This window comes from Salmo trutta, chromosome 31 (genome assembly GCF_901001165.1).
Source record: "Salmo trutta chromosome 31, fSalTru1.1, whole genome shotgun sequence".
Lineage (NCBI taxonomy): Eukaryota > Metazoa > Chordata > Actinopteri > Salmoniformes > Salmonidae > Salmo > Salmo trutta.
In genome coordinates this window covers 10,963,202-10,991,127 of record NC_042987.1, presented here as the reverse complement: position 1 = coordinate 10,991,127, position 27,926 = coordinate 10,963,202, and the positions used below count along the sequence as shown (strand labels likewise).

Sequence of the window (27,926 nt, the reverse complement as noted above, 5' to 3'; positions counted from 1 at the left end):
TTCCGTCCGCTAGGGACGTTTTCCTTCATGACATAATTTGTAATCAATGTATGATCCATGCTGTGTAGATGTAATTCTGTGTGATTATTTAGTAAATAAATAATTAAACCAAATGTTGTATTGCTGATTCAACTTGTTAGCCAGGGTTCGTGAAGAGAACCAGGAATTGACACTTTCAGATGAGACTGAATAAAGTCACGATTAAATATTGACTGCTACTGATGTAAAAGATTACTAGGTCTTTATTCGGAAGATAACAGCTCTATAAATATTATTTTGTGGTGCCCCGACTTTCAAGTTAATTACATTTACCTGATTAGCTTAAATCGGGTAATATTAATTACAGAGAAATTATTTTATAGAATAGCATGTCATAGCATTTAATCCGGCAGAGCCAAAGACACGGCAATGGCATTCCATTTTCTCTGTTCCAGCCATTATTATGAGCCGTCCTCCATTGTTTAAAAGGTATATCCAATCTCTGGTATGCATTCTCCTATTACCAAAAATACACATTGAAAACTCCCAAGATGGTTCCTCAAAATGATACAATGGCAATGATTTCTACATATGAATGATTCAACCTGTTCCTCTGGGGAAAAGGAAGAAATTATATTTAATGTTGTGCCATTTTGTCTTAAAGACAACTTTTATTTGCACCAATTTGTCCCTTTCATGTTGTACTTGCAACATCAGCAGAACATGACTTCGATCCAGAGCTTTCAAAGCATTGTTTGGGGTGTCCATGTTTGAAAACCAGGACTTGAAACGAGCTAGAATGACACTTGTGAAATTACAGAATTGTTCACCAACATATTAGTAAATTAGTAGTAGAGCTTTTCTTTTATTTAACAAGTTACACAAAGCAGTAATGCTCATTTTGTATTATTCATTTTATGGGGCTTACAGGTCAGAAAGAGACGGACAGGTTTGTCTAGTAGGGTTCTAATAAAACAACAATTCTCAAACGTTGGGGCAGAGATGATATAACACTCACAAGTACATCATCACAGGAAAGGTAAAGCAGGCAGTCACAGTCAAACATAAAAAGGCTTAACATCAAAATAACATTTGCTCACCAATAAATCGAATGTCACCCTACCAACCCTTCTCTCTCATTAATCATGTTTTCTTTTATCTAATCCAAGAAAGAAACGCTGTATATAGAATAATGTGTGGATGTGTTTCGCTGAATGGATCAATGTTGTTCTTCCCCATTCCTGGTCCTTGTCACATCCTCTAACGAAACTGCAGAGGGCTGACACGCAGACCAATCACATCCTTTCCGATCTCAGTCACCTTGGAAACAAGAAGGTTAACGGTGAGCGATATCACTGACGGGAGAGGACATCTAAAATATGTTTTAACACTCAGTTACAAAGTAATTAATACAACTTCATATCAAAGCGGGACACTTCTAAATAGAGTGGCATTCTGTACATGACAACACAATAGGGCAGTTCTCTTGACTGACCTGTGTGACCCTGCAGACCTGGCCCTTGTAGGGGGGGCAATAGCAGGCCCCAGAGAGGGGGCACTTCTCCACTGGGCGTCCACGGTACAGGGGTGTGTACGAGGCAGCGCACAGGTCAAATGGATTGTGGGGGTCGTAGTTCAGCTGGTGGGCATCTGTCAGCGTCTTCTCGCATGCTGCCAAGATCTTGCGTGTCTTTAATACAGAGATGGAGAAGGTAAGAGACAGTGAATATATAGAAATCATTTCATGTGTATAAAGGGACATAGCACACACACACACACACTTTGTTACCTGCTGTGCCACCTCTGGTTTGGGTCCTAGTTCAAGCAGACGACGGGCAAAACTGGCAGCTGTCTTGAAGTTCTTCAGTTTAAAGAATAGATTTAGTGCTGTACGTAAGACAAGGACCATGTGGACTGGCTGGAGACTGCAGTGGGTGAAGTAAGCTGCCATCTGGGAAAAACAAAACACACAATCTTTAAAAAAGGATCAATGGATAGTGAGCTCCTCAATGAATAGGGAGATTGCAGACTAATGGTTCAGTTGGGAAGTAGATAAGAAACACAATGACAATACCTCACACAGCCTCTTCTGCTGGTCCAATGTGTCTTTAGGCAACTTTTTCCTTTCCGTTTCCATGGTGAGACCAACAATGTATTCTCTGCAGATTGTGATCAGCTGCTGAGCCTAAAAGAGGCAGTGACCTCAATCAGGTTATCACCACTAAATACCATCAGGCCCACACTTGATTAACCTTAGTCTAAACAAGTCTACGTACCTCTGCGATCTCCTGCTTGTTGTCGACCACCAGCAGTGGCACAGACAGCAGGATGGTGCGGAAGCGTTCAACGGCCTCCTCGAAGCGGCCGGCAGTGGTGAGCTGGTAGCACTGCTGCAGGCGGGCAATGAGATCTGAGAGACGAAGACCCACAGCGGGCAGCCCCTGCTTGGCCCCACAGTCCTTCCAGTTCCTCTGCGGGTTGCCACGCAGGCAGGGCAGAGATGGCAGACCGAGGTAGCATGTTCTCCCGCGGGATAGAGTCTGCATGAACAGCTGCTTATAGGGCCCGAACTGCACCACGCCAACCTGATCATGGAGCAACTGAAAAGTAGAGAAAGAGACTAGTATAAAGTATAAACCTGTATAAAAGGCATGTGTGTGTGTGTGTGAGAGAGAGAGAGAGCTTACCCTCATGGCGGTCTCAAAGGAACCAGCCAGGACGTGGTCCACAGGGAGCTGGGAGTTGTTGCACCACAGCTGAGTGGGGCTCATGCCCTTGGTAGGAGGGACAAAGAAACCATCTTCAGCCCCTACTCCAGCACCAGCTGGCAACTCCTAGTGGGAGAGAAAAGAGACAACATTCTCAGACTGACTAGTCATCAGTCATGCTATGAGTCCTGCTAAACCAAAGAGTGGAGATTTCATGTTAAAGAAGAGAATCATCTCACCAGCTCTGGAGGCAGGTCCAGATCCTCCTCCACCTCCCAGCCTCCTCCCTCCTCCTTCGTGGCACCTCCTTCCTCCCCTAATCCATCCTGGGCATCCATGAAACCATCTGATGAAAAGAGAGAGATGTCAAATAGAAATCCAATATGGATGGTGTTAAGAGATAGATGGGAGGGGTTGAATGGAGCTGAAGTTTGAAAATAATGACAACTAATAACAAGATAACTAATGTAAAACATACTGTGTCCGTAAAACGTACACTACCGGTACAAAGTTTTAGAACACCTACTCATTCAAGGGTTTTTCTTTATTTTGACAATTTTCTACATTGTAGAATAATAGTGAAGACATCAAAACTATGAAATAACACATAGAATCATGTAGTAACCAAAAACAAAGTGTCCTCAAGGCAAGGGTGGCTTCTTTGAAGAATCTAAAATATAACATATATTTTGATTTGTTTTAACACTTTTTTGGTTACTACATGATTCCATATGTGTTATTTCATAGTTTTGACGTCTTCACTATTACTCTACAATGTAGAAAATAGTCAAAATAAAGAAAAACCCTTGAATGAGTAGGTGTGTTCAAACTTTTGACTGGTACTGTATATTTGCAAATAAATATATGGGGGATTGGAAGTGATGCAGAAAACTACATTGATGGAAGCTACAATATATCTGCAATAATAAAAGCTGATCTACCCCCTAAAAAAAATATACAAATAAATAAAGAGAGAGGAGATAAATGAGAGGAACATAGAAAGAGATGGGGTAAGATAGTGCCAATCTTAAGTCTTGTCACCTCATTTAAGGATTTTTTGAGAAGGACTCACCCTCGTCCAGCTGAAGCTCTGCGTCCTCTCCCCAGCCCTCTCCTCCTGGAGCATCAACATCCATGTCTGCAGCCATCTGACCAGCCTTCCCTGCAACACACACAACAAAAACGAATGTAACAACTCTACACAACAAATACGCTGACACAACACAATACCCCAGGCTAGTCCTAAATGGCTAACACAAAATGTGCTGTCCGGGCAGGGGACTCACCCTTGGCTGCAATGGCCCCCTCGAAGAAGCCCTTGGACACAGTGAGCAGGGGCCAGTTGGTATCCAGGGGGTTGATGGGAGGTGGTGGCTGCAGCAGCTGGGCATTGGGGTCCACCTCAGGGACAGTGTCCTTTTCTGGGTCAAAGGTCTCTTTCAGGGCTTCCGCTTCTTCGTCCATCCCGTGGGTGGCAGCAGTCAGATATGCCAGTGACTCTACAAATGGAAGACAGCCACAGAGTTAACAGACAAGCAGTTTAGACCAAAAGCATCACAAACAAGAGTCCCATGTCAGAAATACTGAGGGAGTTGGAAAGAGAGAGTAAGAGGTGTGTGTTCATTTAAGAAGACTCACTCTGGCCACAGTTCTTCAGGATGCGGACTCTCTCGCTGACGTCCCCCAGATACAGAGCACCCTGGTAGTGTCCACTCATGTCCTTTCTGATCTCAGCTGCAACACAGTGATCAAACACTTGTCAGTCAAACAACTGACAAACACAGGCACTATTGGTCTGGGGAAAAAAACACTTCTATCTGTCTAACCTATCTTCATCATCTTGCGGAGCTTGGCCAGGTTGCCGGTGATGAGGTAGAGGAAGGTGAGCTTGTCGAAGTTTTTGGTCCTCTGGTAGCACATCTCCACGACCTGGTGGTGACCCTGCAGCAGCGCCGCCTCGCCCAACCGCTCCCAGCAGCCCCTCTCATCCAGAGCCTTGGCGGCCTCCAACGCCACCTACAGGATCGGAGGGCAAATTACACCACACAGTGTTTCACACAGACGGTCTCTCAGAGATGTTGAATGAAACCTGGGTTCTCAAACTCACCTCAATGTTTCCACACTCCAAAGCCAAACTGAAGCGGGTCTTTTCATCCTTGACGAAGTGCAGGGCCACCTCCGGATAGCCCTTCTTCTGCAGGTAGGCGATGATGGACTGGCCAACCAGCTTGGCGTTACGCACCATGTGCAGCACCTGTAGGAGGTCATGGGTCAAACAAAGTCAGTCAAAAAGTAACTCCAGAAAGGGAAAAGAGAGAAGGAGCATCAAATGACCTCCTCCTCACCTCCTCATATTTGCGGTTGACCAGGGCCAGTTTGAAGCGGTACTCCGTGGGGTCAATGTTCAGCACGCGGGGCCTGCACTCACGGTCAAGACAATAGACACTGTTGCCTCTGACCCGCGTCACGTAGATGGGCAGATCCAGAGTCCGGATGATACCATGATCACTACAGAAAGAGGGAGTGTGATTAGAAAAGTTGGATACTGCTCTCCTCTCTCAAACTCGTCACTAGAGCGGTGTCTTGTGCAGTAGTGGTGTGTCTTTACCCTGAGGTGAGGGCGTATTTGATGTGGTTGGAGGTGGTGTAGATGAAGACTCCACTCTCATCCCAGGCTCCACTCTTCACACGGATGTTCTCATGGATGCTGCACAGACTCTCCAGCTTCCTGTTGCAGATCATAATGGCTGCCGGGGCAAGCAGACAATCAGGTTTATTAACAGGTAAAGGAAGGCTAACATCTGGGGGTACTAGAAAGCGAGTGAACAGCTAGATAGGGTGTACATTTGGGATAGGCTGTTGACAACAGGTAGAGAGAGAGAGAGAGAGAATCTGTGAAAGGTTGGAAAAACAACTAGTAGGGAGAAAATCTTGGCAGCAAAACAGAGATGAAAAGACTAATAAGATGTGGGTTTAGGGTGCGTTCAGTACATACCGTGTTTAGCCAGCAGGGCCACGTGGCTGGTGTCGGCGCTCCAGACCACATACTTGACCTTGGCGATCTTCACGGTGGCCAGCGAGCGTTTCTGCTGCACGTCAAAGAGGGTGACTCCGTCTGCGTCGCGCAGCAGCAGGGAGCCCGTTCCGGCATAGAAGATCTCCTCACAGCTAGGTACCTGTACCTTCTTCACAATCTCATTCTTCAGGTTCTTGATCAGCAGCTGGAGGGAGATCAGGGTTCACCATCATTACTATATTCATCCTCTGACCTCTTAACTGTACTGTAACCAATATTTAAAATAACTACAGCCATTGGTCCAGAGAATACATGCTATTTAATCATGTGCACACACACACACTTACCGAGTGCATGCGGTCCAGAACAGCGAACCTGTTCCTGGCGACCCAGACTGAGGTCAGACCAGAGGACCTCTTCCCCTCAGGAGCTGCAGGAGGGGGAGAAAAAAATTAACATGGGGTTAGTGGGGTTTTTAATCATCTAAAAAGAAAGATATGAAATTGGAATTCCATTCACATTTCACAGATTCCGTCTCGTTATAAGAGAGAATAAGTGTAGTTTTACCATCTGGATTCTGAGAGTCACTCTCTTTGGGGATGGAGTACAAGTCATAGGTGCTGTTCTCCAGGTTAGTTGCCCTCTGCAATAGAAGAGACACGTCAATACATTTTCAACAACTAAAGAAAGTGTCTAAATGATGAGTATGTACAGTACCTTCAGAAAGTATTCACATCCCTTGACTTTTTCCACATTTTGTTGTGTTACAAACTGGGATTAAATGGATTTAATTGTCATTTTTTTGTCAACAATTTCACCAAATAATGGCAAAGTGGAAGAAATATTTTTTACAAATGTTATAATTTATGAAAAACAAATATTGTGATTAGATAAGTATTCAACCCCGTGAGTCAATACATCACCTTTGGCAGCGATTACAGCTGTGAGTCTTTCTGGGTAAGTCTCTAAGAGCTTTCCACACCTGGATTGTGCAACATTTGCCCCATTATTCTTTTCAAAATTCTTCAAGCTGTGTCAAATTGGTTGTTGATCATTGCTAGACAACCATTTTCAGGTCTTCCCATAGATTTTTAAGCAGATTTAAATCAAAACTGTAACTCGGCAACTCAAGAACATTCACAGTGTTCTTGGTAAGCATCTCCGGTGTAGATTTGGCCTTGTGTTTTAGGTTATTGTCCTGCTGAAAGGTGAATGAATCTCTCAGTGTCTGGTGGAACGCAGCTTTTCATTTGTAATTAATTATTTTAGAAAATAATAATAATTTCATTGACATTATGGGGCATTGTGTGTAGGCCAGTGACTAAACTAAATTTAATCCACTTTAAATTCAGGCTGTAATACAACAAATTGTGTAAAAGGTCAAGGGGTGTGAACACTTGAAGGCACTGTATGTGGAAGTACAGTCAGGTCCAAAATTATTGTCAACCTTGATAAAGATGAGCAAAAAAGACTAATCAAATAAATAATACTGTAGCGTGTGTGTGACCAAAGGGCTCATCTGACCATAAAACCGGTTCTAAGCCAAGTGGCGTTTACATTTGTTGAATGTAGGGCTGGGTGAGGTCAACCTTTGTCCTATGATTATGTACCCATAAAACATTGTGCTATATGATAGTAAAGCCTAGGGCTGTGGCGGTCATGACATTTTGTCAGCCAGTGATTGTCAAGCAAATAACTGCCGGTCTCACAGTAATTGACCATTAACTAACAAACAAACACATTTAGCATCTCCTGGCTTCCACGCATAGCCTACAAGCCATTGACGCAGACCTTTGAAACATCTCTGTTTTAAAAAGTCTAATAAATCCATGTAATATAGACTACACCATCACAATAAATCCATTATTTATTTTAGACAGGTCTAAAGAAACGTGACATGAAGAAATTGTTGTCTGTTTCAGATGAACAGAATAGCATACTCAGTCGTCCTTAGGCCGTGACCTGGCTATGCCATTTGGCTGTGGGCTACACTAGTTCATTGGCATTATTTTATAATATGAAGAATACAAATCGAACTTAGCTGAATAAAACAGAAAGGATATTTTCTTCAAATGATTTGAGGAAGTGCGCACATGCGGTTATTCTGTGTTAAACGGTTAACAACGAAACAGGTACTCCAATATGCTTCATTTAGAGATTAATGTAACTTTAGTTGCGATACAAACTATATGTTTAGAGTTTTTATACATTCTAAGGCTGCATGATGCAACTAATGATTTGAAAAAAAGTTGCATGAAAGATATGAGGCCTGCTTAGTTTTTTGCGCAGGCTGTACACACTTCATCAGTGGCGGTAATATGGTCACCGTAACAGCCCTAGTACTGCCCCTTATTGGCCAGACCCCTAACAATTTTTGGTGTAAAATACTACAATAAAAAAGTAATCTAAAATGACCGTTGGGCTATAGCAAATCGAATGCTACGACTGGACGAATCATTACGAAATGTTGTTGAAAGCCTGGGCAGAGGCTAAATGCTGGCAAATCTTTTCTAATATCCTTTCTGGTGGAGTGGCTTCAGCATGGAACAGGTGTGTGTGTGTGTGGTGTGCAAATGATGGAGCAGTGACAGTCTGATAAGGAACGGTCTTACCGTAGTGAGTTAGATTATACATCATGGGCTGGATAGAAACAGTCATCTTTCGAACTGGATAATAATTGCTTTATTTGCCTCATAAAATAATAGTAAATTAATAATATTGTTTGTTATCTCTCTCATAAAGCTGTGATTGAGAATATAGCCTATGCCTAGGCTATAGACTTTTATTGTTGTTCTTTTTTTAAACTCCTTAGGCTAGAATACATGGGAAATAAGCTACTGTTCATAACTTCAACTTGTCTTAAAGATTTTATGATAGGACTATCATAAAGCTCTGTCAGATTGGATGGGGAGTGTCGCTGCACAGCTATTTTCAGATTTCAAGTCCGGGGTCTGGCTGGGCCACTCAAGGACATTCACAAACTTGTCCCGAAGCCACTCCCTGCGTTATCTTGGCTGTGTGCTTAGGGTCGTTGTCCTGACGGATGGTGAACCTTCGCCCCAGTCTGAGGTCCTGAGTGCTCTGGAGAAGGTTTTCATCAAGGATGTCGCTGTACTTTGCTACGTTCATCTTTCCCTTAATCCCGACTAGTGTCCCAGTCCCTGCCACTGAAAAACATCCCCACAGCATGATGCTGACACCGCGCTTCACCGTGGGGATGGTGCAAGGTTTCCTCCAGACATGACGCTTAGCATTCAGGCCAAAGAGTTCAATCTTGGTTTCATCAGACCAGAGAATCTTGTTTCTCATAGTCTGAGAGACTTTAGGTGCCTTTTGGCTAATTCCAAGCAGGCTGTCATGTGCCTTTTACTGAGGAGTGGATTCCATCTATGGTAGAGTGGCCAAAGGCCTGATAGGTGGGGTGCTGTAGAGATGGTTGTCCTTCTGGATGGTTTTCTCATCTCCACAGAAAAACTTTGGAGCTCTGTCAGAGTGACCATCGGGTTCTTGGTCACCTCCCTGACCAAGACCCTTCTCCTCCATCAGTTTGGCCATGCAGCCAGCTCTAGGAAGAGTCTTGTTGGTTCCAAACTTCTTCCATTTAAGAATGATGGAGGCCACTGTGTTCTTCGGGACCTTCAATGCTGCAGACATTTTTTGGCGCCCTTCCCCAGATCTGTGCCTCGACACAATCCTGCCTCAGAGCTCTACGGACAATTCCTTCGGCCTCATGGCTTGGTTTTTGCTCTGACATGCACTGTCAACTGTGGGACCTTATATAGAAAGGTGTGTGCCTTTCCAAATCATGTCCAATCAATTTACCACAGGTGGACTCCAATCAAGTTGTAGAAACATCAAGGATGATCAATGGAAACAGGATGCACCTGAGCTCAATTTGAAGTCTCATAGCAAAGGGTCTGAATACTTATGTAAATAAGGTACATTTTTATTTACAAACATTTCTAAAAACCTGTTTTTCCTTTATCATTATGGGGTATTGTATGTAGATTGATGAGGGGGAATTTTTTTTAAATCAATTTTAGGATAAGGCTGTAACGTAACAAAATATGGAAAAAGTCAAGGGGTCTGAATACTTTCTGAATGCACTGTAAATAGCATTCCTCTGAGTCAAGTTGTTGAGTAGGCTAAATTAGCTGCATTAGCTAAGTAAATGAAAGGTAAAATAAGAAAAAATACAATGAAATATAGGTAGCTCTCTGCTGCTTCTCCTTAATTTTCAAAGAAATTAATTTGTTCAAAACACTGAGTCAACTATTCACAACAGTGCTAGCTAGAGCTTACGCTTTCAATACTATATTCATTCTCTGATCCTTCGATTGGATGGAAAATGTCAGGTCATACTGCAAGAGCTCTGATACGTTGGAGGACGTCCTACTATTGTTTTGAATTTGGCACCCTGCTATTTCACTGGCTGTTGAATAGTGTGTTCCGCAGGTGGGACGGTCACGTTCCACATACCCAAGAGAGGTTAAAACACTACATTTGGGGATAGTGCTTGGTTGGCAACTGGTAAATGGTCTGCCTGCCTCTGCCGCGTGTGAAAGCTATTCAGTGCTTGTTTTCACACAAAATTCAATTGAGAGAACCAGGGAATTATAGATAGTCAGAACAGCTTTCCCAGTTTGACAACAGATGCCGCTCTGACGGGAGAAATCAATAGGCAAATAACACAACTAATCCCAATACTGGCGGGTAAGCAATACGGTGACACACTATCATGCCACTATTAGCACCAGATAGAATTTTCACATTATTTGTGTAAATGTCTAAGGCATTCCTATGTGTAGCAGCTTTAAACACCTGTACTCAACGTGTCGCAGACCTTAAGGAATGTGGTGGTGGTGAAGCGCTCAGTCTTTCCATGGAGGGCAGTGCCGGTCTTAAACGAGGCACTGGGATTGGGAGGTTAGCCAGTGACTGCTCGACCACCGGCGGCTTGCCGAAGCCCATCTCCATGCCCTTATTGTCCATGCCAAGATAGTGCCTGGTTTGGGCATTGCTGGACAAAAGCTTGTCCCATTTGCGTTTGGCTTCCACCGCGAATGCTGGGACCACTAGGAGACCATAGGCGACCATTGAGAAGCCCGTATTTGTCATCGGGAACCGAAGCTCTGCTGAGGGAGAAAGAAGGCCTCGAGCCTGGGCTTCCTTTTCCTCCATTTCTTGCTCTGGGAAGATGCCATAATTTTCCTTGCCTTCGAACTCATCAATGGCGAGTTCCCCTTCTCCTTCCTCCGCTGTAAGATCATCGAAAAGTGGTTGGAGGTCCATGGGGTACCATCCTTTACCTCTGCCTAAGTGGGGTAGCCTCCCCGCCCATAGGGTGTGAGGGTGATGGGTTAAGCTCATCAAAATGAGTATTAGAAATAGAACCCCAAGAACACATCAAAATAAACAAAGAAATTGTTAAATTGACCACAAAATCTAAATTTTGTAGTGGACATCTCAGTCTCCAGACTTTAACCCCATTGAAAACCTGTGGTTTGAATTGAAGAGAGCAGTCCATATGCCAGTGTTGTGTTCAAGACCACCTAAAGCGAGACCGATTCAAGACCAAGACCGGAGCAAATCGAATCCGAGTCAAGAACGGAGTTCAAAATGTCCCGTATTTCTGAGTTCATATTTCAGAAATGGATTCTTTAGACATTAAGAAGTGAAAAAATGCATGCAGAGAGAAAATAGAGCCACTAACAATTATTACTAACCCAAACACAGTGGGGAACAATTGGCCTTCTACACCTTCAGAGAAAAGTTTAGGATTTATAAAATAATAATGCTAATTATATTATGTTCTGATTTAATCGCTTCAGTTTGTGTTGGAAAGGTTAACACTGAAGAGAGAAAAAGATCCAGTCAGGATTTTTCTTTGCTGTCTCTGGGGAGATAAATCTAGCTAGCTAAGTCAGCCATTGGCTAGGCCACCAGGAACTAGATAAAGGCATCTGCCATTCAACTGTATTAGGGCAACATTTTAGAGTGTTGCTGTATTAGGGCATCACATTTTGACTTAACTGAGTGGAACAGTTATTTTTGTTGTTGTATTTTACCCCCTTTTTCTTCCCCAATTTCGATCTTGTCTCATCGCTGCAGCTCCCCAACGGGCTTGGGAGGCGAATGTCGAGTCATGCTTCCTCTGAAACATGACCCGCCAAACAGCGCTTCTTAACACCCGCCCGCTTAATCTGGAAGCCAACCGCACCAATGTGTCGGAGGAAACACCGTTCAACTGACGAACGATGTCAGCCTGCAGGTGCTCAGTCCACCACAAGGAGTTGCTAGAGCGCGATGAGCCAAGTAAAGCCTCCCCTGCCAAACCCTCCCCTAACCAGGACGACGCTGGGCCAATTATGCGCCGCCTATGGGAATCCCAATCATGGCCTATAGTTTTATTTATTTATTTAATTTCACCTTTATTTAACCAGGTAGGCTAGTTGAGAACAAGTTCTCGTTTGCAACTGCGACCTGGCCAAACTAAAGCAAAGCAGTTTGACACATACAACAACACAGAGTTACACATGGAATAAACAAACATACAATCAATAATACAGTAGAAAATCTATAAACTGCATGTGCAAATGAGGTACACTAGTGACACCTCTAGTGCTGCGATGCAGTACCTTAGATCGCTGCGCCACTCAGGAGGCCACTAGTGGGACCGTTTTTATAAAACATATGAAAACTTGAAGGCCAACAGGTCACTGCGCAATAGCGAGCAGTTTTCCCACGGTCTAGCTAGTTAGCGTTTGTTTTCTGCTAATTTGTAGCGGCTGCAGTAGGTGTTATCAAAGAGGATGTTGTTGCTAATTTGTTAGCTTCTCCCTTTTCAAGAATAACTTTAAACAAGAAGTTAATTTTCAAATTATCATCATCTGGTGAGTGGAACTGGGTTTATTGCAGCACACTTTCTGTTGTTAATCATCTCTTTGAAAATAGCTTGTGTGTGAAACATTGTTACATTTAAAGTTTAACTGACAGCATTTTAGCCACATCTGTTCATATACACCCCCAGGAAGAATTAACTTGAAAATGACCATATCTAAGTTTTTCATCAATTCTTACAATGTTTGGGAATTACGTATACTGACGCAGAGTAGGAAAGCGGCCGTGTGTTTTGACAATTAATAGACATGTATTGGTGAATTATATTAATCATGCATTGAACTGCATCCATCTATTCTGCCAACAATGCCTTAGTGTACGTCATGGAACACGGAGTGAAATATAACCTATTTTAAAAACATCTTATAAAGTTGGTTTTGTAGCAGAAACAGAGAATTTGATATTTTTGACTGATATTATGATTGCATATATGAAACAGACAAAGTAGTTAAAACGCTGTCAGTTCCACTGTAAACTTAAGGTCACCGGTTACTTTGTGTGCTAAACGTGAAATGTTTTTTGCATGATGTAATAGTTGTACATTTCGATTGGGAAATCCTTAATGGTTGTGTTTTTGTATTCTTATGATTGGGACCTACTGGCTTATTATGTCCGAGTTTATGGACTGCTTCTCCTTTAATATCATGTGTGTGACTGCTGTCCTTCCATCGGCTCTATGCAGTGGCGTCTGTAGAAGTGGGTATACTCTCATTTTGACAAAAAGTTCCCATACGGAAAGGCACCCTGTGTGAAAAATCCTGTGTTTTTTACTTTTATAATAGATTGATCAGATTTCCACTCCCTAAAATAACACTTTTTCTAGAAAAAAAAGGTGATGTCTAAGTCCACAACAACGCTTAAACCACCACATCAAGGCCCATCCAAGACTACGCCCCTGATGCAAACAGGCATAATGACAATTGCGCATCACAAATAGCCTACTAACTAACACTTCAGACTCAACTTTTTCAATACCTGGTTGGCATAGCCATTGCTGCCTTAGTTAGCATTTACTGGTAGATATCATAAGTTGAAACATCTTTCCAACTCTACCGGCTACCGATGTCATTCTTCTGTGAGCTGTTCCATGCCAAAGCCAGCTGAGAGCTGCACACTCTTGCTGCCTGCAGATGATATTCCGCTGAAACTAGGCTGTGTGCGACGCGCATGTTAATATATTTCACGTGCTTTGTGATTGTGTAGGCTACTTTGTGCATGATTTCTCTTTTGTACTACACAATTGATAAGTCGTGGTCTCGAGACCGGTCTCGAGCACTACATACAACACTGCCATAAGCACAGACCAAGGATATCAAGGATCTGGAAAGGTTCTGTATGGAGCAATGATCTAAGATCCCTCCCAATGTTGTCTCCAATCCCATAAAACATTCTCGAAAAAGGCTCAGTGCGGTTATCCTCGCAAAGGTGAGGTAATGAAAACTGGGTTACAAATAATAAAGACTCGTTAAAAGAAAATCTCTTAATGGTCTTAGTATAAAATTTATATGATTTCCCATTTTTTTAAGTACACAATATAGCTCAGTATTTGTATTATTTATTGTAACGTCTTTTCTGCTCAGCTTAATCAATGGTGCCAATATTTTTGGACATGACTGTATAACCCATTATGTGCAAGCAAGTTTGTTTTAAGAGCGAGACTCACAGTGCAGAGCAGGACAGCATTCTCTGCGGGGTTGTAAGACATGCTGAACACTGGGAACTTTGACCCACTAGTAGAAAAACAGAACAGTGGTTAGAATTCACATCATGACAAAACCAGCTGACCTCTCGCATTCTTTAAGAAAATCGCAAGCAGTCAGTCTCATCCTTCAGAATTCAGTTAAAGGACAATACGGACTTCGCAGTGTTATATGAGCATGCACACGCACACATACACACCTGCGCAGCTGCATGACGGCAGTGTCCTTGCTGCTGCTGAAGTCTAGCTGTCGCAGGAAGCGGTCCTTGACGTAGTAGAGCATGTTTCCGTACACAGCATAGGCCGGACGCTCACGCTCCAGCTTAAAAACCAGCATACCACTGTCATGACCTGGAGGACAAACAGCCTGGTTACGCACTCCACTTCTAATTAACAAATGTCTTCAACTAAACAATGTCACTGAAAGACAGTGAAATTAAGTGCAGCAATATTCAGTATGTGTGCCCATCTGCATAGGAGGTGAGTCAAGAATACCACCTCCATCTGCCTTACAATGCAATCTACTTTGAGCACAATAAAAGCTCCATATCAATTTGATTCATTGTTATCATTATACGTTAGTCACTTACCGGCAGCAAATAGGTTGAGGTTGGGGTGAGCCCCCAGCACCCAGAAGCGGTCGTGGTCCCTGCGGAAGGTCTGGACGCCAGTCCTCTTGGACATGTCCCACACACGGATGCTCTTGTCCTCGGAGTTGGAAAGGATGAGCTCCTGGCGGGGGTGGAAGACAGCACAGGACACGTTGTTGTAGTGGCCCCTGCAGGTGTCCAGCTCCCATGCCTTGGACTCTGGAGAGGTGGGAGAAAGTAAGACAATCAAGTTAAAAATAATTGTATGTGTGGGGTACAGAGATGAGGTAGGCATTCAAAAATCATGTTAAACACTATTATTGCACACAGAGTGGGGTAATGCGTGTAGGCCAGCCACACAAAATCAAAATGTAATCCATTTTAAATTCAGGCTGTAACAACAAAATGTGAAAAAAGTCAAGGGGTGTGAATACTTTCTGAAAGCACTGCACATAGTAAGACATTACATCATCCAGTTACACACACCCACCGTTCATCCTCCAGATCTTGACCTGCCGGTCGTCAGCCCCTGAGACGATGAGAGGCATGCTGGGATGGAAGGCGGCCCAGTTAACCCCACGGTCGTGACCCTGCAGGGAGAGGAAAACTCACATGGCTCATAACTGGCCCTCAGATGGCTCAGAGCTTTTTCTTGGGCAGTACAAACTCCAGGTCCTACCAATAAAATATGTATTAATTTCAGTGATATGCTCAGCTCACACCTCTCTGCTTCTCCAAAGACGGGCATATAGGATACTTGTATATAGAAAATTCGGAGGCACACCACAACTACTTTCAGTGTTTCCCCTAGATTTCCTTAAGCAGCAGCGGGACGCCCTAGCTACATTGTTGTCGCCACTACAAAAATATATGATACATATAGAGATCTAGATAGATACACTGAACAAAAATAAAACGCAACATGCAACAATTTCAACAATTTTAATTAGTTACAGTTCATATAAGGAAATCAGTCAATTGAAGTAAATTCATTAGGCCCTTAATTTATGGATTTCATAAGACTGGGCAGGAGCACAGACATGGGTGGGCCTGGGATGGTATAGACCTACCCACTTGGGAGCCAGGCCCACCCACTGGGGAGCCAATCAGAATCAGATTTTCCCCACAAAAAGGACTACATTAGACAGAAATACTCCTCAGTCTGCGGTTGTGAGGCCGTTTGGACGTCATGCCAAATTCTCTAAAATGACGTTGGATGCAGCTTATGGTAGAGAAATGAAAATGTTATTATCGTGCAACAGCTCTGGTGGACATTTCTAAAGTCAGCATGACAATTGCACATTCCCTCAAAACTTGAGACATCTGTGGCATTGTGTTATGTGACTAAATTGCACATTTTAGAGTGGCCTTATATTGTCCACAGCACAAGGTGCACCTGTGTAATGATCATGCTGATTAAACAGGCAAAGGAGAAAAGCACATTAACAAGGACCTACAAAAAATGTGCAATTTCTTTTGTTGAAATAACCTTCATGTGCATATTTTCTGGGATCTTTTATTTCAGTTCATGAAACCAACACTTTACGTGGATTTACATTTTTATTCAGTGTGTGTGTGTAACTTTGGCCTTGTGTTTTAGGTTATTGGCCTGATGAAAGGTGAATTAATCTCTCTCTGTCAGGTAGAAAGCAGACAACCAGGTTTTCCTCTAGTATTTAGCCTGTGCTTAGCTCTATTCTGTTTCTTTTTTTTATCCTGAAAAACTCCCCAGTCCTTAACAATTACAAGCCTACCCATAACATGATGCAGCCAAGAGAATGCTTGAAAATATGGAGAGTGGTACTCAGTAATGTATTGGATTTGCCCCCAAACATAACACTTTATATTTAGAACAAAAAGTGAATTGCTTTTCCAATTTGTTTTGCTGTATTACATGTTTTTGAATATGTTTTATTATGTACAGGCTTCCTTTTCAAGATGAGGTAGTCATTCAAAAGTCACTATTATTGCACACATAAGCCACGTTTCCATTGGCACTTTAAAATCAACCCGGATTAGGCTGGCCTTGGTGGGCTAGCTCAAATTGGGTTTCCACTGCCTCCAGAAATGAGAAATTATGTAATCTTGCTAGGTAGCCGTGAATGTGCCGCTGGCTTCGCTAATGGTGCTAGCTAGCAAGATGAAGAATTGTATTCACCCTCACCATGCTGCAACTAACGTTACCCCATACTCCTGCCACTGCCAGCCAGACTCAGAGCTATGCATTTAGTAAGGATGTTTAGCTTGTTAGCTAGCTGAAAGGTTAGCATCGTCGCTAGCATAACAGGCTAGCTTCATTCCTACTTTGCTTTCCGTGGCATTGGCTACAAGCTAGCTAGACATGCAAACCAGATGACATGTTTTATATGATAGCTTGTTTCAACTTCGATTTGCTAGCTAACGTTAGGTAGCTAGCATTTGAGGGCTGACTGTTCTCAAAAGTTTGTGTAATGCAAAAATTAATGAAGGATTCCGTTATGGTGGTAATTCATGTCCTGTCTGATTACTGCAGTACTGATTGTCCATGTGCTAGCTAACAGCAACACGCCGAGACGAGCTAGCTAAACGTGGTGACAGCATCTAGCAGTGATCAGCTGGTGGTTACATAGTAACGGCATCACCAGCCCGAATTCTAATCGAGCTGGCAGCAATTGGGAAAATGGCCTGCGCTGGCCCAGTTTGAATTTGATAATTACATTCGAGCCAACGGAAACAGGGCTAGTGAGTCCATGCAACGTATTACGTGACTTGTTTCACTCCTGAACAAAGGGGTTGAAATCTTATTGATTCAAGACAATTTAGCTTCTAATTTGTAAGTAATAATCTTTGAGACCGAACAATCAAAATAAAAACTATCCCTATCTGTAATCTAACATTTAAAAAAAAGTCATGGCATGGGGCTCACATTGATTTTATTATGTTTGAGTCACTTAGATTGCATAAGAACAAAGCATAAAACATGGCAAATATGTAGAATTGCAGGGAATTTGCTCTAAAACGGCAACATGTCTCTGTGGCCAAGAGGGCCTCTAAAACCGCACTATTGACCACATCCACTACTACCACGCCCCCCCACGCTAACTTTGCCACCACTGTTGAAAAACATCCTAGGGTAACCACTGACTTCACTTTCAACAGACATCAATGACTCACCTCGAGCACGTGTTTGACGACGGCATCGGAAGCGCCGAACAAATCGACGCCAGAGATGCCTCGCACCTCAGTCTCCACGGCACTGGGAGAGAGGTTCTTCTTCCTCAGACCTGGAACCAACAAACATAGCACCACGCACAAGGGGAATCCATATACATGTTACACAGGGAAACCCACATACAGGGGAGGGAGAAAGAGACGGATTGACACACGTTAATACACTCAGAGATACCATCAGTGAGAGGAAAGGCAGTGCATGATTTGAGAGCTCTAACACAAAAACGTAGCCGTTGGAACACACACACACAGGCACTGAAAAGCAACAACACAACCGGTTCTCTCAGTGTGGTCCTAACTCGAGTCCAGGAACTACCATCTATTTTTAACGGCACATCAAAACAGCCATGATGGGGTTAATTAATCACCAACACACAAAGAGCATCCCAGTTCCCCGTCATTGGATCACAATTAATCAATCACAAAATATGATGTCCAGGACTCGAGTCAGAACACACACTTAATATGGAGAGAACACAGTTTGTGTCAGTGTCGCTGTCCCAGGGAAATCATGTGGTGAACAAATAAGCCAACAGGATCAAGAAGAGGATTCATGAAGGAGAACTGCACTAGGAACCCATGTGCAGGTGTGGATGTTTCCAGGGAGAGCATGGGGACAGGTGACACAGGTGGAAGTGGGAAGGGATGGACTTGGCTGATGGGCTGGTGGAGGTGGTGGTTGGGGTTGTAAAGAGGTGCTCTGATTGGGCGTTGAACGTCAGGAGGGGTGAGTAGTATTTTGGAGAGTCCATGCTTGGGTTAGATACTGCTACAAACTAAACATCTTTCTGCTGCTTTGAGGTTTGAGTCATGCCAAGAGTTCATGCTTACTGACCAACAAGCTTATCAATTACAAGTTAATGTAATCTACAGCACTGATCAGGAAATGCAAAGATGATATTGATAAAGTCAAAGGGGATGTTATGGCTACTTACAGTATTACTGACTGTGCCATGGAGACATTGCGCACTGCACAGGTAGACCATTATATCATGCATATGTATTACTTATTAGTAAAGGGTAATAACAAAGTTTGCGAGGTGATGCGTTATCATCAATGAAAGCAGTTAATAGTGAGTAGTAGCACGGCACTGATGCCTAACATAGTTTTCTTAGGGTATTTGAGAGTTGAAATTGTAATGGCCAACTGAGCCTGGAGACAGTGGCTGGCTATCATGTAATCTGGGACAATCATGCGCACAGAATAGTGAGAATAAATAAGGGAATTCCACACCTCCCAGCTGCACAGGATTGTGAGCTACAGTACATATCTACCTCAATAACCTCGCACATCTACTCGGTACTGGTACCCTGTGTATATAGCTAAGTTATTGTTACTTTATTCCTTGTGTTATTCTTTTTTCTATATTTTTCTCTATTGTTGGGAAGCACCCGTAAGTAAGCATTTCACTGTTAGTCTGCACCTTTTGTTTACAAAGCATGTGACAAATAACATTTTATTTGGTTATGAGAAGTCACTGAAGCCATGCATGCCAACACTAATCTACCAAAGGTGGCAGGAATAGAATTGTGTGGTGTGTGTGTGTGTGTGTTGAGAATGAGGTAGGAAACTTGGATACCTTAAATGGGTTAGTATATGAGAAGAGTAAAAGAATGATGGAAGGACAGTCAAACAAGATCAGACGACAAGTAGATATTAAAACATGCAGTAGCACAGAAACACCTCTCCCATATTCTCTCTCTCTCTCACCATCTAACAAAGTCTTACCTTAGCTCATTTAACTACTGAAAGGTCTTTAGTTATGTTCATAGCTATGCTCTTATCATCCGCTTCCCCTATTCTAAAACTATATCCTTTTCACTCTCTCTATTCACCTGTCCATCTCAACTAAGGAGAGAGGTGTTTCTGCAAACAGCCCATAGAGATTAATTCTCTACAAAGAGGAGAGGAAGAGGTTCAGGACATGTCCTGTTCCTGGCTTCCTTTCCATACCACCCAGCCCCCTCCCCAAACCTCACCCCCACCCGCTACCCTGAGTCCCATCCCCACGACCTCACCAGAGATATCCCACACGCGCACAGTCTGGTCCAGGCTAGCCGACACCACCAGGTCCTCAGATGGGTGGAACTGAGCACACATCACATAGTGATTATGCCCTGTCAGGACACTGCAGGAGAGAAACACAAAACATTATATAATTTACAATTAGAAAAACAGACACATGCAAGCGTTTGAGTGAGGTGCCAACTCTTGGCTCAGGCACAGACTTACCAGACGCATGTCCTGGACTGCCAGTTCCAGATGCGGATGGTCTGGTCATCTGAGGCACTCAGAATCCAGGGATACTCCTGGAGAAAGGAAAGGGTTTCAGAACGCATTAGGGCTATATGTCATTCTATACCAGAACTATTGAGAACATGAAACTAAGGGATAAACATTACATTCAAAGGTTGGGCCTTAATGTAAGCGACAACAAAATGGATGTAGGCTAGCCATTTCGTATGTAAAAATAAGAAAGGACTCACATGATGGAAGAAGGTGGTGCGGATGTAGTCCAGGTGTCCAAGAAGAGTGAAGAGGCAACGCCGCAGCTTGTAGTTCCACACCTGGTAAAGGGAGATAAACAGTTATTAGAGCAGTGACATCACAGTTTTCCAGTGTGTTTTAGGATCTATTCTCTGCTAAAACAAATATATGAGGGAGAAGGTGGGGGTGTATGAATTAGGGGTGTAAATGTTTAAACGTTAAAATGAAATTGGGATCCTTAACGTTAAGAAAAATTGGAAACCAATGTTTTTTCCCCTCACAAAATGTAAATCATAGTGCAGCTGGCTCGCTTGCTCTTTCTCCTCGCTAATGATGAGAGTGTGTGTTCAGTCTTCGGTCTGTTGTGTGTAGAATATCCTAGCCTATTCATTGACGATAGGCTCTACTTTACTGAAGTTACGAGACATTGGAGGCCTATAAATTGATAAATACAGTATTCCATTGCGAGATACTTTTGATTGCCGATAGATAGGCCTAGTTTATGGTTCTGACTCCGTCTGCCTGGTGGCCGACCTGCCTATATCGTGCCCCTCCCCTCGCTCTCGGTCGCTTGCTAGCTCGCTATGAAAGATGCAAGTGTTTGTGTTGTCGAAATTACGGCAGCTAATCAGTCTCCTACGTTTCAAAAACACTGAATCTTAGGAGTCGATTCCTAACGGAAGTGGTGTTCTCTTTCTACTAAACGTCTTGGTAAATCACAGTATTTAAGTAACTTTAAAGCATTTTTCTATACTTGCATTAACATCTGCTAACCATGTGTATGTGACCAATAACATTTCATTTGATTTAGGAAAGAGTGGTCTACCCATAAGAAGTAGACAGGCGGTGTGCAGGAAGCTTGAGATTATTTGTTTGACAGTTCTGGTCGCCTAGTGATGGACGTTAGTCCTGCTTCAGAAGCGGCATTCCTTTACAGACAAGTAAAATGCCCATTCAGTGGCGCTTTGAAACTGTCTGCATTTAAAAATAGAACCGCCTAAACAATAGAACAGCCTAGATGTTGTCAACAAAAAAAATATTATACTTTTTTTTTTTTTTTAAATGGGCCCCCAAACAATTACGTCCTTCCTCGACTTTTCCTTAAACATTTTTGCATTTTATTTATTTACTTATTCAAAGACAATGTGATGTAGGACATTGGTACCCAGCCAGGTCTAACTAAATGACAAGAAGGGTCAAGAGGTTGACTTAATTTAGAACAATAAGTGTAACGATGAGTTTGCGTTATGCCTATTTAATCAGCATTGGCACTCATGTTTATGGCAAATAATTTGACCACGTGCTTGGCAGGTCGATATCATCCTATTTTACATTTGACTTTGTTAAAATAAGCTTTACGGGACTGTTTTATTTACCATAATTCTATTATTACGAATTAAATTTACTGTAATGGAAACAAAAATATCCTGTGTTGCAGTAGGCCTTTGGAATAATGCAAAACATATCTTTGACTGAGTTGATGAGCGAGGGGAAGCGAACGAAGCCAGTCTACCTGCATCACTTTATCAAATCCTCCTTCAGTCACATGCATGTGAAACTTTTTGACTTCGATATAGTATCAAAAATAACATATTCTGCCCTTTCTGTGACACTAACTTCTGTCAAATAACTCAATTCAAGAGGTGCAGCTCTTTTTCCAAATATCACTTTCTCCAAGAATATCCTCGCAACCTTGCGGGTTGATATGCATGTGATGCGTATGCTAAAGGGGACGCCCGGCAACGTTAGCAATGTTCTCTAGCGGGTACTAATAGGCTGAAAGGTCAGGCGGTTCTAGTGTTAAAAAGCCATTGTATACCCTTACAGACAAACAAACAAACATGTCATAACGCTTTCAAGGGTATATACATATGTAATAGGACCATTATTCTGCATTGTGAATTGACATGGAATTGTATGATTTTTTTCTCTTATAATTGTAACGGAAAAACTATTTTTTTCAAATGGCAGTTTAAGAGTTTAAGCAAAATTGTACATTTTTCACATCCCTAATATAAATGTCTAACCTTGATTTTGTAGTCATCACCTCCAGACACAAAAAGAGGCTGCTGCTTGTGGAAATCAATTCCTCTGACAGGGCCTTTACAATAAAAACACAATCATAATCAATAACCAATCAAAGTGGATCAAATTCTTTCATTTTTTTGTTGTTGAAATTAGTTACAAAACTCATTTTACCATCATGTTCATCGAACTTGTCAATCAGTGTGCACATCCGATAGTCCCACAGCTGGATGACTCCATTGTGAAGACTAGCAAGGATCCAGGGCCGCTTAGGGTGGAAACTCAGCCCTATGGAAAAGAAATGGGTTTAGAAAGTTGACTTACTAGTCTTGTAAACCCGCCCCTAGGCAAAGCTTGACACATTGTGGGCGGTAACGAGTTTGCCTAGGGAGACTAGCTAGTTACACAATCTGTGTCTACTAGCTATGACACCAATGAATGGCAACATGGTCATCAAGTACACAATCAATGATTATTGGTGCTTTCAAGAAACTGGGAACTGTGGAAAAAACGATGTCAGTGATCTTCAGGTCGGAATTCTAGAAAGATGCCCTAGTTTCAGATTTCAAATTCTGAGTTGGATGACCACTCAAAAAAAAATTTCCTCCAAGTTATAAGTTGTCTTGAACGCACTGAAGTCAGATTTCAGAGATCGGATGCCATGTTCAAAACATATACACACACACATACATATATATAAGCTGGCTACTCACTAGCACGTGGGCTTGTGCTTGAGAGATTGTTTATGAGCCAGGTGTTAATTTTCTATAATGCCTGATTCGCTAAAACTGTACGTGCATTATGGATTGTTCTAGTTACATTTGTAAAAATGATTTTTATAGACAGAACTGATTGCCTTTTTTTTTTAATAAAATCAAAATTATTAGTGGCTCTTATGGTTGTGGAAGGCATATATTCAGCCTAGGTATAATTACACAAGCTCTGAATTTATTAGATTGTTGCTGGCTGTTTTAAATGCAGTGTATTTGACCTTTAAAAATTGTACAACAGGGCCTCCCAGGTGGCGCAGTGGTCTAAGGCACTGCATCGCAGTGCTAGCTGTGCCACTAGAGATTCTGGGTTCGAGTACAGGCTCTGTCGCAGCCGGCCGCGACTGGGAGGCCCATGGGTCGGTGGACAATTGGCCCAGCGTCGTCCGGGTTAGGGAGGGTTTGGCCGGCAGGGATATCCTTGTCTCATCGCGCACTAGTGACTCCTGTGGACAACAAACGCAGTCCGATGATTCTGTGACACCGCTCCAGACCATGACGGACCCTCCACCTCCAAATCGATCCTGATCCAGAGTACAGGCCTTGGTGTAACGCTCATTCCTTCAACGATAAACACGAATCTGACCATCACCCCTGGTGAAACAAAACCGTGACTCGTCAGCGAAGAGCACTTTTTGCCAGTCCTGTCTGGTCCAGCGACGGTGGGTTTGTGCCCATAGGCGACGTTGTTGCCGGTGATGTCTGGTGAGGACCTGCCTTACAACAGGCTTACAAGCCCTCAGTCCAGCCTCTCTCAGCCTATTGCGGACAGTCTGAGCATTGATGGAGGGATTGTGCGTTCCTGGTGTAACTCGGGCAGTTGTTATTGCCAGCCTGCACCTGTCCCACAGGTGTGATGTTCGGATGTATCGATCCTGTGCAGGTGATGTTAAACGTGGTCTGCCACTGCGAGGACGATCAGCTGTCCGTCCTGTCTCCCTGTAGCACTGTCTTAGGCGTCTCACGGTACGGATATTGCAATTTATTGCCCTGGCCACATCTGCAGTCCTCATGCCTTCTTGTAGCATGCCTAAGGCACGTTCACGCAAATTAGCAGGGACCCTGGGCATCTTTCTTTTGGTGTTTTTCAGAGTCAGTAGAAAGGCGTCTTTAGTGTCCTACGTTTTTATAACTGTGACCATAATTGCCTACCGTCTGTAAGCTGTTAGTGTCTTAACGACCGTTCCACAGGTGAATGTTCATTAATTGTTTATGGTTCATTGAACAAGCATGGGAAACAGTGTTTAAACCCTTTACAATGAAGAACTGTGAAGTTATTTAGATTTTTACGAATTATCTTTGAAAGACAGGGTTCTGAAAAAGTAACGTTTCTTTTTTTGCTGAGTTTATATTTGAAATTCTTCAAAGTATCCACCCTTTGCTTTGATGACAGCTTTGCACTCTTGGCATTCTCTCAACCAGCTTCATGAGGTAGTCAGTCACCTGTAATGCATTTCAATTAACAGGTGTTGTGGAATTTATTTCCTTCTTCATGCATTTAAGCCTATCAGTTGTGTTGTGACAAGGTTGTGGTATACAGAAGATAGCCCTATTTGGTAAAAGAACAAAGAGCAAAGAGAAATTACAGTCCATCATTACATTAAGAAATGAAGGTCAGTCAATCCGGATAATTTCAATAACTTTGAACGTTTCTTCAAGTGCAGTCGCATAAACCATCAAGCCCTATGATGAAACTGGCTCTCATGAGGACCGCCACAGGAATGGAAGACCCAAGGTAACCATTAGAGTTAACTGCACCTCAGATTGCAGCCCAAATAAATGTGTGACAGACTTCAAGTAACAGACACATCTCAACATTAACTGTTCAGAGGAGACTGTGTGAATCAGGCCTTCATGGTCAAATTGCTGCAAAGAAACCACTACTAAAGGACTCTTATAAGAACACGAGACTTGCTTGGGCCAAGAAACACGAGCAATGGACATTAGACTGGTGGAAATCTGTCCTTTGGTCTGATGGAACCAAAAATCTAAAATTTGGACTCAACCGACAAGTCTGTGAGACGCAGAGTAGGTGAACAGATGATATCCAGATGTGTGGTTCCCACCGTGAAGCATGGAGGAGTTGGTGTGATGGTGTGGAGGTGCTTTGCTGGTGACACTGTCAGCGATTATTTTTTAAATTCAAGGCACGCTTAACCAGCATGGTTACCACAGCATTCTGCAGCGATACGCCATCCCATCTGGTTTGAGCTTAGTGGGACTATCATTTGTTTTTCAACAGGACAATGACCCAACACACCTCCAGGCTGTTTATGGGCTATTTGACCAAGGAAGAGTGATGGAGTGCTGCATTAGATCACCGGACCTCAGCCCAGTTGAGATGGTTTGGGATGAGTTGGACCGCAGAGTAAAGGAAAAGCATATGTGAGAACTCCTTCAAGACTGTTGGAAAAGCATTCCAGATGAAGCTGGTTGAGAGAATGCCAAGAGTGTGCAAAGCTATCATCAAGGCAAAGGGTGGCTGGCTACTTTGAAGAATCTCAAATATATTTTGATTTAACACTTTTTTGGTTACTACATGATTACATGTTGTTTATAGTTGATGTCCTCACTATTATTCAACAATGTAGAAACTAGAAAAAAAAATAGAAAAACCCTTGAATGAGTAAGTGTCCAAACTTTTGACTGGTACTGTTTATCGTGAATCGCCCATAAATTTGAACAAATCGAGATGTTTTTTTGTGTCGTTAGCATTAGCATTAGCGAAGATAGCATACGTTTCCTTGCAATCAGAGGGTAGAAGCTAGCTAGCGAAGTCATGAACAATCTAGAGATCGTGACAATGACATTGCTAATATAATCAATAAATAGGTCTTGTCAATTTACGACTAAAGAAAGCAACATTTTACATGAACATGGGCAACGTCGTTAGCTAGCTAACACAGGCTGCTAACTTAACAGCGTTAACTTACCTTTAACACGGGCCGACTTCGTCTCGAATTTGGTCAACATCGTAAGAAAGCGGTGACAACCAACGTTAGCTAGCTATATGAATTTCACGCTGAAAATGTTTGTTTTTTTAATCTTTAAAACTGTTGTTTTTCGCAGACTGTGTTACCCAACTCCTTCTTTAGCCCATTTACTTCTCCCGACTATTTCCTGACACGTCGACCTGTTGGTGCAATGTTTTTCTGCTTGGGAACAATAAAGTTCATACACAGGCTTTTGCTGCTGATGCAAAAAGCTCCACGCCACGGCGCAGAGATGGAGTCACTACTACAGTCTACGGGTGGGGCTGGCATCCCAATGAGTTAGTTGTACTGAATTAATTCTGTGGCATCAACCTTTCCTCACAATTATCGTTTATATAGCTCACATAAAACCTCAATCATGTGAATTAATCAATTTGAGCCATTGAACATGTGGCATTACAAGGATTTCAAATCAAACTTTATTTGCCACATGTGCCGAATACAAGTGTAGACTACCGTGAAATGCTTACTTACAAGCCCTTAACCAACAGTGCAGTTCAAGAAGAAAAAAATATTTACTAAGTAGGCTAAAATAAAAAGTAATAATAAAAAGTAACAAAAAGAATAACAAGGATTCTATATACAGGGGGCACTGGTACCAAGTCAGTGTGCAGGGGGGTAATATGTACATGTAGGGGGGGCGAAGTGAGTAGCAGCAGGGTACAAAAGGGAGGGGGGAGATCAATGTAAATTGTTCGGTGGTGATTTTTATTAATTGTTCAGCAGTCTAACGGCTTGGGGGTAGAAGCTGTTGAGGAGCCTTTTGGTCCTAGACTTGGCGCTCCGGTACCGATTGCCGTGCGGTAGCAGAGAAAACAGTCTATAACTTGGGTGTGCTGGAGTCTCTGACAATATTAGGTGCTTTCCTCTGACACCGCCTATTATATAGGTCCTGGGTGGCAGGAAGCTTGGCCCCAGTGAGGTACTGGGCCGTTCGCACTACCCTCTGTAGCGCCTTACGGTCAGATGCCGAGCAGTTGCCATACCAGGCAACGATGCAACCGGTCAGGATACTCTCTGGTGCAGCTGTAGAACCTTTTGAGAATCTGGGGACCCATGCCAAATCTTTTCAGTCTCCTGAGGGGGAAAAGGTTTTGTTATGTACTCTTCACGACTGTCTTGGTATGTTTGGACCATGATAGTTCGTTGGTGATGTGGACACCAAGGAACTTGAAACTCTCGACCCACTCCACTACAGCCCCGTCGAGGGTAATGGGGGCCTGTTTGGCCCGCCTTTTCCTGTAGTCCACGATCAGCTCCTTTGTCTTGCTCACATTGAGGGAGAGGTTGTTGTCCTGGCACCACACTACCAGTTCTCTGACCTCCTCCCTATAGGCAGTCTCATCGTTGTCGGTGATCAGGCCTACCACTGTTTTGTCCTCAGCAAACTTAATGATGGTGTTGGAGTCGTAAGGATCAGCGTGGCAGACGTGTTGTTGCCTACTCTTACCACCTGGGGGCGGCCCGTCAGGAAGTCCAGGATCCAGTTGCAGAGGGAGGTGTTTAGTCCCAGAGTCCTTAGCTTAGTGATGAGCTTCGTGGGCACTA

At 43.0% G+C, this 27,926-nt stretch overlaps 1 protein-coding gene across 1 annotated transcript; it reads right to left on the bottom strand.

Annotated features, from left to right (window-relative positions):
- Positions 1-819: 819 nt before the first annotated feature.
- Positions 820-26,568, bottom strand: LOC115169511 (coatomer subunit alpha-like). The gene is made up of 28 exons (XM_029725199.1): positions 26,319-26,568; positions 22,790-22,903; positions 22,618-22,691; positions 20,590-20,670; positions 20,336-20,412; positions 20,122-20,231; positions 18,046-18,155; positions 15,383-15,482; positions 14,893-15,111; positions 14,503-14,653; positions 14,267-14,333; positions 6,271-6,346; positions 6,051-6,133; positions 5,683-5,908; positions 5,296-5,434; positions 5,033-5,195; positions 4,795-4,941; positions 4,514-4,703; positions 4,326-4,421; positions 3,974-4,186; positions 3,760-3,849; positions 2,927-3,033; positions 2,667-2,813; positions 2,256-2,579; positions 2,054-2,164; positions 1,769-1,930; positions 1,475-1,669; positions 820-1,299 (listed from the first exon to the last, which is right to left on the bottom strand). The coding sequence occupies exons 1-28, from the start codon at positions 26,356-26,358 to the stop codon at positions 1,240-1,242; spliced, it is 3,672 nt and encodes a 1,223-aa protein (XP_029581059.1). The 5' UTR covers positions 26,359-26,568; the 3' UTR covers positions 820-1,239.
- Positions 26,569-27,926: the final 1,358 nt, after the last annotated feature.